The sequence below is a fragment of the Indicator indicator genome, chromosome 35 (assembly GCF_027791375.1).
Source record: "Indicator indicator isolate 239-I01 chromosome 35, UM_Iind_1.1, whole genome shotgun sequence".
NCBI classification, from domain to species: Eukaryota; Metazoa; Chordata; class Aves; order Piciformes; family Indicatoridae; genus Indicator; species Indicator indicator.
The window spans coordinates 3,774,589-3,785,205 of NC_072044.1; the positions used below are offsets into that span (position 1 = coordinate 3,774,589).

A 10,617-nucleotide genomic window follows, 5' to 3' on the forward strand; every position below is an offset into this window, starting at 1 on the left:
GACAGGAGAAAGGCCAGGAGTGGGGCAATAATAGGGTGGGGGTGTGACGAGATCGAGTTGAAGAATGAAGGATGGTATGAAGCGTTTGAGAAATAGGGTGATTGATAGCTTGTCAGACAGCAAATGCTCATGTCGAGTGACTTCTTCGCGCTGCGCTTCCTGGGAGCGTGAAAATGTACGTCTCAACTGCTAACCGCAGCTACCCTCCGGCAAGCGGAAGGTGACGAGATGGGACGAAAATACACCGTACAGAAGATGGCTTCAAGTGCACGTTGATATGTCGGAGAGAGGGAAATGCTTAAGCAAAGGAGCGCAAAACTCAAGGCTGAGGACAGGGACAACACACCCCCGCCGTCAGATGCGGCCTAGATCTAGGCATGTCAAGCGCCACCGTCAATAAGCCTTAATGGTTTGCGTTTCACCCCTCTGAAATGTGGAGAAGGGAATAAGCCAAAACCCCTCTATACATAGGGTTATTTTCATGATTCACATGTATACACCAGTATCTCATCCCCTCTCTAGATCTCTTTCCCTAAGCCAGCCTTGACCATTGCATTCTTCAGCAGCAGTCGAAGGTGCTACGCTTTTTTCAACGTCGTTGGAAGCACTCGAGCTACTCCCTGCTGCAGAATCTTATCATCCAGAGCTAATAACATTCACCACCAGAGTCCCGGCGAGGGACTGCAGCCGACCAGCACTTGAAATTCAGCAGGCTCCTAAGAATCGCACAGCTTACAGTGAGAATGCTCAGGCAGGGTAGTGGAATAGGACAAGCACTATGTGCTTATACAGAGGCAAAAGCGCAGCTGCTGGTGCTAGCAGCGACAAGCAGAGCAGCAGCCTGACAGTGTGTACTCCAGGCACCGGACATAGCAAGAGATTAGCTCGCGTGTAGATAGGGAGCTGCGGGAAGGCTAGCCTTTAGGATCTACCTACGCTAGCGTTAAAAATTAACACAGACACTCCAAACTTCTCGTCTTCTACAGATACCATGAATAACCTGAACTAACTATCTATGCAGTAATCTTAACCCATAACGGACAGAAAAATCCGCGGTCAAAATTCTATGGAGCAGCCAACAAGATCTACACTACAATCCACCAAAACTCTCCCCCCAAAACCATTCTTTTCCCAATAGTGCCTTCCACATAGCCTAGCTCCCCTGGCATCCTCCAGCTTCACAGTGCGAAGCCGCATGTCCGCAGCATAGCAGGAAAGGAAACATATCACTTTCACCACATCTCGATGCATATCCTCTATTAGGCAGCCACAGGAAACATGCACTGTCTGGCAGTGTACTATGAGGAGATGGAAATCGCACTGCTTCGCTAATGAAGGGTGAAAGAGGGGTTGAAGCTGGGATAATCACGACACACTCGTAGGGTAGACTAGAGGTAGGACTCCGATCACAAGCCTATCTTTCATTACAGACCCCTTAATCCTAAGCAGCACTCCCTACACCATGTTACTCTAAATGGCGAGATAATGCATATGGACAGGCGAGAGAGGAGAGGCAGTGTCTCGTGAAGTGCTGCCTGCGATATTTACTTTAGCTTGATATCCAAATTAGCACTAGATAATATACCAGGGGTCTCCTCTTCACCTTAAGAACTCAGTAACAGACCCTTTTGACCAGAGTGCCAAAGCGCGCCAATGAAACTGCCTAGGTAAAAATAAAGCAGCAGACGGTGGATTAAGATCCATACTCGCGCTGATTTTTATTTTGTTAGATAATAAAAATATATAACGTAGGGATGAGCTAGAACTGTCAGTCAGCGAACTTCAATCTCTCTTTTGCAGAAGATATTCATCCGAGGTCGTAAAAACCCTGGAGCCTAAATACAAGCTCACTTACCATAAACAATCAACCAGAGCCCGGGAATTCTGTGTCAAGCGGGAGGATATATCCAACCTAAATTTGCTAGCCACAGCTGACAGCCAAATTCCAACAGCGGTTTTATGAAAGGCTTAATGATTTAACAAGATGGCATGACACCTGAGCTAAACTTGGGGATCTACCCCACTTGACTCTTGCTGTTGGAACTCGGGCGTGCATACGAGCCACCCAGCTTTATAGAGAAGGTAGTTGATGAGTACTATCCTCCAGACAGGAAAGATTGAATCGTTAGGCGATGGGCCCACACGGCCAACACATACAGGGGATTAGACGGAACCCCAGGAGAAACAACAAAACCACTCCCATATTAACACTACTGACATGAAATAAGCAGGACGAAGAGATGAATGGAGAAGCCCTATAAGATATCTGGTCGTCTGAAGAGACGCCAAATGGCTAGCGATAGTACATCAAGGTGTATTGGGGTGCTTCGGACATCTTGAAAAAGCCCTCTTCTAGCCTTCGTTAGAGTTAAATAGTAAGCCCATATCCCTGGCGGCTGTTGAGGCCAAAAAGGTCTCAATTGGCGTGCTAGATTAGTACCCTAGTGTTGTGCAGGGAATACATACTCTGACTTAAGAGATTTCTGACTGGAAAACTGCCTACCTGAGGTACGACTGTTGCGATGAGAAACAATTAATAGTCACCCAAACCGCTTGCAATTAAGTTCTTCTATAGCTATGAAGGATGGCTGCTCAGTATGAGCAGGCCCATTTACCACGACATACTACAGGTATGGCTGCTGTATGCAATAAAATAGGAACCAGTGCGAGAGTCCGAGTGGACATCACCACCAGTAACCCAGCTGAGAACAGCGATGAGTACAAAAGCCCCTAGCTCACTTCCCGTTTGACGACGTGTGTTCCACGAGGCGATTGGGCGGTGCAGATATCACAGCAGAAGCCAACATCATATTATAGAGTAGAGCACTGCCACAGAGTCCTGCTAATGGTCAGCATCAAGGCAATTAGCACCATCTTCACCCTCCCTTCACATCACTTCCTGGGGTTTGGGGGGTTTTGGGGGACTAGAATCAGGGATTTTGTTACATGTGAGATGTTTCTGTGCTGTGAGAGAATCATGGAAGTGTTTCTGTTGGTAAAAGACCTTTAAGATCAGGTCCAACCTTCAACCCAACACCACTGTGACCACTACCCAATGGCCCCAAGTGTCCACAGATCTTTGATTTTTTTTTTTTTTTTAGCACCTCCTGCCCAGGGAGGTGGTGGAGTCCCCATCCCTGGAGGTGTTCAAGAAATCTGTGGCCATGGCACTTGGGGCCAGGGTTTAGTGGCCATGGTGGGGTTGGGTTGCTGGTTGGACTGGATGAGCTTGGAGACCTTTTCCCACCAAAGCAGTTCCATGATTCTAAGTCAGTGAAGCTGAGGGTCAGCTGGGTGTGGCTTGAGTGAACTTGTAATGCCAGGAGGAATCTTGGTGGTCTGCTGGAACTTTGTGGTGTTTCTGGAGCCCACACTTCTCCTCAAGTTCCCTGGAGGTGTTTAAGGCCAGGCTGGATGTGGCTCTGGGCAACCTGATGTACTGTGAGGTGTCCCTACCTATGGCAGGGGTTTGGAACTGGATGAGCCTTGAGGTCCCTTCCAACCCTGACTGATTCCAAGTGTGGGACTGAGTGGGTGATGCTCTGTGAGGCACTGCCATGACCCCACTGCTGGGGCTGCAGAGCTGCTGGGGGCTTTGCAGAGTTTGCAGGGAGTTGTATCTGCCTCAGGCTGGGGGAGGATTAGGGCTCTCATTCTTCTCCTAGCCCTGAGCCCTCCCTGGGCAGAAGTGTGGCTGGGGGTGTGTGCAGTGATGGCTCAGTGTGGATAATCCTCAGCATGAGCATTAAAAGGAGAGGATTTAGGAGTATCTCTGTGGCTTTTCACCTCCTGGGACCTTTTGGCATTCCCTTCAGTGTGCAGAGGTGTAAACAGAGGACCCCTTTGCTCTCTGTGCTCATGCAGCAGTGCAATCTTTAGGGGTAGAATTTGGTGCATCAGCCTGAAGAGCATCTTGGTGGAAATAGAGGACCCCTTTGCTCTCTGTGCTCATGCAGCAGTGCAATCTTTAGGGGTAGAATTTGGTGCATCAGCCTGAAGAGCATCTTGGTGGCTGGAGGGTGGAGATTTGATGTGCTGGCCCTCAGCAGCTGAGGGAATTTCAAACCCGGAGTGACAAAACTTCCAAATCCTGCTAGGCAGAGGAGCAGCAGCACCAAGATCTCCCTCCCCTGCTCAGCTCATCCATCCACTCTTTAATACTCACCAGCATCTCTCTGCTATAATTCTCAAATCACTGCAGCTCACAACTGCCTCTAAACCAGGAGCTCTCTACAATGAGCCTGCTGTAATTGGTGGGGTGAGGAAGGTCCTCTCCTTGCAGAGGTGTTAGAGCGCAGGGGGCTCAGAACCATGCACTGAGAGGTCCTCCCCTCTCCCACCAGAGCCTTATCCCCCTTTCAGTGGGGGATGTGGAGCTCTCCCTGTCCAGCCAGGCCCCAGAACCTCTTAGAAAAGACCTTGGGAGAGGTGTGTGGGTGCTGTGCTGCCTGCTGAGCTCTTCAACAGGGGGGTTCTGTCCTGCAAAAGTGTGGGCTGGGTGCTGGAGCAGGCTCAGCACCGTGCCTGCCATATTCCTCTGATAGCAGAGCAATTACCATTCCTTCTGATTTTAATGTAGCCATTTAGGAGAGGAGAAAAAAAACAAGTGAAGGTTTCCAATTTGTTTGCTCTAATTAAGTGCTAATTCCCTCTGCCTGGGAGCTGAACATGGCTGCAGCTCATGTGGAGGATGTGTGGTCAGCACATTTTGACAGCTCCCACTCCCTCCAGTGCAGTGTTGGCAACGTTTCCCAGTGAGACTCAGGTGATGCTGGAGAGACCAAGGGTGTGGGCACAGTGTCTCAGACTGACCTGGATTAGGTTTGGTTGTTTTTTTTTTTTTCCTTTAGAGGGCATGAAAGAGAAGAACAGCAAATTATTGACGTGCCAAGGCAGCTGAATTCAGGCAGAGCTTTGCACTGCTGCTGCTGAGGGTGGTGGCTCTCTGCATCTGCTGGTTCCCTGCTCTCTGGGGCCACAGCTGGGCTGAGTTTCCAGGTTGGTTTTGCTCTGCTCCTTCAAATGAAGGACCTGACCAGCACTCCACAGACAGACTCAGCCAGCTCCAGGTGCTTTCAACCACATTCTGAGTGCTGGGATGTTGGGGGGAAACCCCCAGTTCTAGGCAATTTCAGACAAAATTTCAGCAAAAGAAAGTGCCTGACACTGGCTGGGAGGTTCTGCTTTTGGCAGACATCTGAGTGGTGCTGATTGTGTCTCATCCCAGGACTGCACTGCAAAGCACTGCTTTTGTTCCTTTCCACTTGCCCTCTCTCTGTCCTCCTGCACTAATTAATCTCAGCTGCATCCTTAACGCTGAGAGAGGAGAGGAAAGCTCCAGGGAGAGTTTGTGCCTCTCCCACCTTGAATCCAGCCCTGTGGGTTGGGGTTGGAGAGGTGAGTGTTGGCTTTTGCTAGGCTGAGGTCTACTGGAGCAGGTCCTCCTCAGGGTCTGCAGGAGGGGTGGATGTGGGGTTCAGGAGGAATAATCAGGTCAGAGAAGGAGGATGCAAGGAAAAGAGTCTCCCATGAGGCAGGAAAACAGGCAGGGAAGTGAGCAGACAGCTCCCAGCCTCCTGGGTGTGGATGTCAGGTGGGGATGCTGGGGATAACAAACTGACTCCAACCTCTCTTGCCATCTTTTTATTTTTTTTTCCTCCTTCCTCTTTTGTTTTATTTTTAGGCTCAGCCTCTGTGCAAGCTTCTGAGGCAGATCTGGAGCTGCAGGATTAATGGAGAGACGATGAAAGGTACCAGAGGCTGCTGCTCAGTGCTGGGGTGGGAGGCTGCGGGAGCAGGGTGGCGACAGGGATGCTCTGCTCCTGCCTTGCCTTGTTGCTTCTCTCTTGCCTTTCCCTGGCACTTCTTTGCTCTGTTCTGCAGCCTAACCAGGGACTGGATGCATCTCGACCTCCCCAGCCACCATGGAGCTTGCTAACACCAGAGACTTCCAGTGGAAATCCCTGGCCCCCCTCCCGAGCCGCAGGGTCTACTCCACCTTGGTGGAAGCTGGGGGGCAGGTGTTTGCCATCGGGGGCTGTGATGACAATGGGGTCCCCATGGACTGCTTTGAGGTCTACTCCCCTGAGGCTGACCAATGGACCTCGCTGCCCCCCATGCCCACAGCCCGGGCAGGGGTGGCTGTGGTCAACTTGGGCAAGAGGATCATGGTGATAGGAGGGGTCGGAGCGAATCAGATGCCACTGAAGATAGTAGAGATGTACAACATAGATGAGGGCAAGTGGAAGAAGAGGAACTCGCTGAGGGAGGCAGCCATGGGCATCTCTGTGACAGCAAAAGGCAAGGAGAGTTCCTTCCCCCCCAATTCCAGGGCAGGGCAGGGGTGGCACTGGGTCATGCATCAGGCACAAAAGGGTTCTGGGCAGTGCCTCAGGGTTGTGTCATTCTCCAAACACTTCTCTTTGCTCCTAGAAGTTGAACCCTGTGCAGTTGTCATCTGCCACCTGCTGAAGACAACTGTTGGGTGGGTGGCCAAGTGCACAGGGAAATAATGGAGAGAGTCCAGCTGAGAGGCCTGGAGCAGCTCTGTGAGGAGCAGAGGCTGAGAGCCCTGGGGGTGTTGAGCCTGCAGAAGAGCAGCCCCAGAGGGGAGCTGAGCAATGCTCAGCAAGAGCTAAAGGATGGGGGGGCAAGAGGCTGGGCTCTAGTCAGTGGTGCCCAGGGACAATGGGCACAAAGTGGAACCCAGGAGGTTCCATCTGACCAGGAGGAGAAACTTCTTTGGTGTGAGGGTGCTGAAGCCTTGGAACAGGCTGCCCAGTGGCACATGGGGGGTTGGGGTGTGGGGGGAGGCTCTGATGCTTTCCTACACTAATTTGGTGGATTTTGGTTTGCTTGTTGGCCCTGTGCAGACTACAGAATCTATGCAGCTGGTGGGATGGGATCTGACCTGAGGCCACACAACTACCTGCAGCACTATGACATGCTGAAGGACATCTGGGTGTCCCTGGCAGCCATGCCCACACCCAGGTATGCTGCCACATCCTTCCTGAGAGGCTCCAAGATCTATGTTCTGGGTAAGAAACCATTCTGCCTCCTCCTCCTCCTCCTCCTTGGGCAGCAGTTCCTTTGATCTGAGCACTGAGAAACCTCCCTGGAAGAGCTTTTGGGAATGCTCCTTTCCATCCCTGCCTGCTTTCTCAGGCAGTCAGAAGTGCCAAGCTTGCAGCTGTAGGTTTTTGAGTGGGGCTGGTGTTGGGTTTGGCTTCACAGCTCCACAGCAAGCACCCTGTGCCCTGGGGTGCTCCAGGAGCTGGCAGGTCCTGCAGCAGCTCTCTGCTGGGAGCTGATGGTCCAACTGCTCTTCTTCTGCTCAATTTGCAGCCCTGTGGCTGTGCCAAAAGCCCTGGGACTCAGCTAGTGAGTGAAAAGATTTCTGTGAGCTGTGTCCCAGCCAAGTGCTCTGCAGCTTCGTGAGGGCTCTGCCTTTGGCAGAGGAAAATCCAGCTGTGGCTGGCAGCTGCTGGCCCAGGCCCTTTTGCAGGGGAAAAGTTTCATTAGTTTGACCTTTCAGAAGGGGAAACCAGGGCAGAGAAATGTTTCCTGTTAGCTCCTGGCCAAGTGGCCCATCAGGATCAAAAGAGAGCAGCTCTGATTGCTCAAACCATCAGGCAGCTCTGCCTTTCTTTGGGATTGGCCAAATAAGACTCTTTGATCTGTTTTGCAGTTGGATTTGCTGCTGCTGACCATTTCATGGGGCCAGTGGTGAGCACCAGGCCCTGCCTTCAAAGGCAGGCTGGGCACCTGAGCTGCCTTCCTCTGCCAGGGATGGCTGGGAGAAGGAAGCTCACCTCTGGCTTTCCTGCTCCAGGAGCTCATCTGCAGCTTGCTGGATTGCACTGGAGCTGAACTCATCTGAATTGCAAAGGCTCCCTGAGCCCTGGCTCTGCTGGGAATTTGTCTTGATTAAGCTGGTGCCTACCAAACACCTTCCTGTGCCAGTGCCCCCCTGCTGCTGCTGGCACTGAGGGAGGTGGAGGGGGTGAGGTGCTGAAAGCTGAAGTGTTTTCCTGTCATCAGCCTGCTCTTAGGAGAGGGAGCTCAAGTGGGAGAGTTTACCTGGGTCAGGAGGTCCTCAGCTAGGTGACTTGAGATCTGGGGCTGTGACATCAGCTGCTGGCTTGCCTTCAGCCTGCCCCAGAGGCTCCTCTGCCTCCTGCTGCCTTTGGCTTGGTGCTAAGAGCTGAGCTGGCCCTGTGCTTCCCATCTCAGCCTGTTCTTTGCCCTCACTTCAAGGACATTGAAGTGCTGGAGAGTGTCCAGGGAAGGGTCTGCAGAACAGGGCTGGGGAGGAGCAGCTGAGGGAACTGGGGGTGTTTAGTATGGAGAAAAGGAGGCTGAGGGGAGACCCAGGTTGGAGCCAGGAGTGGGTTGCTCTCTTCTCCCTAGTAAAAAGTCATAGGACAAGAGGAAATGGCCTCAAGTTGTGCCAGGGGAGGTTTAGGTTGGATGGTAGAAGAAACTTCTCCACTTGGTAGAAGAAACTTCTCCACTTGGTAGAAGAAACTTCTCCACTTGGTAGAAGAAACTTCTCCACTTGGTAGAAGAAACTTCTCCACTTGGTAGAAGAAACTTCTCCACTTGGTAGAAGAAACTTCTCCACTTGGTAGAAGAAACTTCTCCACTTGGTAGAAGAAACTTCTCCACTTGGTAGAAGAAACTTCTCCACTTGGTAGAAGAAACTTCTCCACTTGGTAGAAGAAACTTCTCCACTTGGTAGAAGAAACTTCTCCACTTGGTAGAAGAAACTTCTCCACTTGGTAGAAGAAACTTCTCCACTTGGTAGAAGAAACTTCTCCACTTGGTAGAAGAAACTTCTCCACTTGGTAGAAGAAACTTCTCCACTTGGTAGAAGAAACTTCTCCACTTGGTAGAAGAAACTTCCTCACTGAGAGGATTTGTCAAGGCCTGGCACAGGCTGGCCAGGGAGGTGGTTGAATCCCCATCCCTGGGGATTTCAAAGCTGCAGAGCTGTGGTGCTGAGGGCCATGACTGAGCACCAGGCTTGGTGCAGTTAGAGAATGGAAGACCTTAGAGGCCTTTTTCCAACTGAAAGGACTCTCTGCTCCCCCCTGCCCCAGGAGGAAGGCAATCCAAGTATGCCATCAACGCCTTCGAGGTCTTTGACACCGAGACCAGGTCATGGACTAAGTTTCCCAACATTCCCAACAAAAGAGCCTTCTCCAGCTTCCTGCCCACGGAGGACAAACTCTTCAGCCTCGGGGGCCTGCGGCAGGGACGGCTCTACAGGCAGCCCAAGTTCATGAGGACCGTGGATGTGTTTGACATGGAGCAAGGTGGGCACTGTCCCAGCTCTCTCCTTCCCAAGGGACCAGGGTGGGTGCCACACGAAGTTGTCCCTTGGGGTTTTGCTGTCCTCACAGAGCTGAGTCCTGGGACTGCTTGTTGGTGCCTTGAGCCCAGCCTAGAGGAAGACCTTCAGTCAGGATGAGCAGAGGGCTGGAGCTCCTCTCCTGTGAAGACAGGTTGAGAGAGTTGGGGTGGTTCAGTATGGAAAAGAGAAGGCTCCCAGGAGACCGTCCTGTGGCCTTCCAGGGTCTGAAGGGGGCTACAAGAAAGCTGGGGAGGGACTGTTTAGGGTGTCAGGGGGTGATAGGACTTGGGGGGATGGAGCAAAACTAGAAATGGGGAAATTCAGATTGGATGTGAGGAAGAAATTCTTCCCCAGGAGGGTGGTGAGACACTGGCACAGGTTGCCCAGGGAGGTGGTGGAAACCTCATCCCTGGAGGTTTTTGCAGCCAGGCTGGATGTGGTTGTGAACAACCTGCTGTGGTGTGAGGTGTCCCTGGGCATGGCAGGAGGTTGGAACTGGATGATCCTTGAGGTCCCTCCCAACCCTGACAATTCCATGATTCTCTGAACAAGTCAAGGCAGTGGAGGGGAACACCATGGTCCTGGGGCAGCTGGGTTCAGCAGCTCCCTCCTGACCTGGTGGTGAGGGAGCTGACCCCTTTGTCACTGGGGTTTTATCACCCTGAGGGGCAGCAGCAAAACTGCACTTGCAAAGGCCAGAGAGGCAGGTGGTTTGCCAGCCATGCCTGGCCTGTGCTGTCTCTCCCAGGTGGATGGCTGAAGATGGAGCGTGGCTCCTACCTGAAGAAGCGGCGAGCAGACTTTGTGGCTGGCTACCTGAAAGGCAGAGTTGTGGTGGCTGGAGGACTGGGTGAGGCACTGGGGATGGTGGTAGCCCTTTAAAAGCAGGTCTGACTCGTGGGTTGTCATCAGAGAGGGGAGAGGTCCTCACCCTGGCTGCCCTGAGGGACCAGGCAAAATGGATCCCATAAGGGAATGGGCTCCAGAGCACAGCCACTGTCCCACAGCAGGTGAGTGACACTTGCTGCTGCTTCCCAGGTGACTCAGTGCCTCTTTTTGTACCTCCAGGGAACCAGCCAACAGTCCTGGACTCTGCAGAGGCCTTCCACCCCGAGAAGAACAAGTGGGAGAGCCTTCCCCCCATGCCCACCCCACGCTGCGCCTGCTCCAGCATCGTGGTCCGGAACTGTCTGCTGGCTGTTGGTGGAGTGAGCCAGGGCCTGAGCAGTGCAGTGGAGGCTCTGTGCCTCTCTGAGTCCTAG

General features: G+C 52.4%; 1 protein-coding gene across 1 annotated transcript; it reads left to right on the forward strand.

The window, feature by feature from the left end:
• The first annotated feature begins 5,924 nt into the window (after positions 1-5,924).
• Positions 5,925-10,617, forward strand: KLHDC8A (kelch domain containing 8A). Its single transcript, XM_054395918.1, has 5 exons — positions 5,925-6,300; positions 6,873-7,037; positions 9,102-9,317; positions 10,104-10,205; positions 10,424-10,617. Exons 1-5 carry the CDS (start codon positions 5,925-5,927, stop codon positions 10,615-10,617), a joined length of 1,053 nt encoding a protein of 350 aa, XP_054251893.1.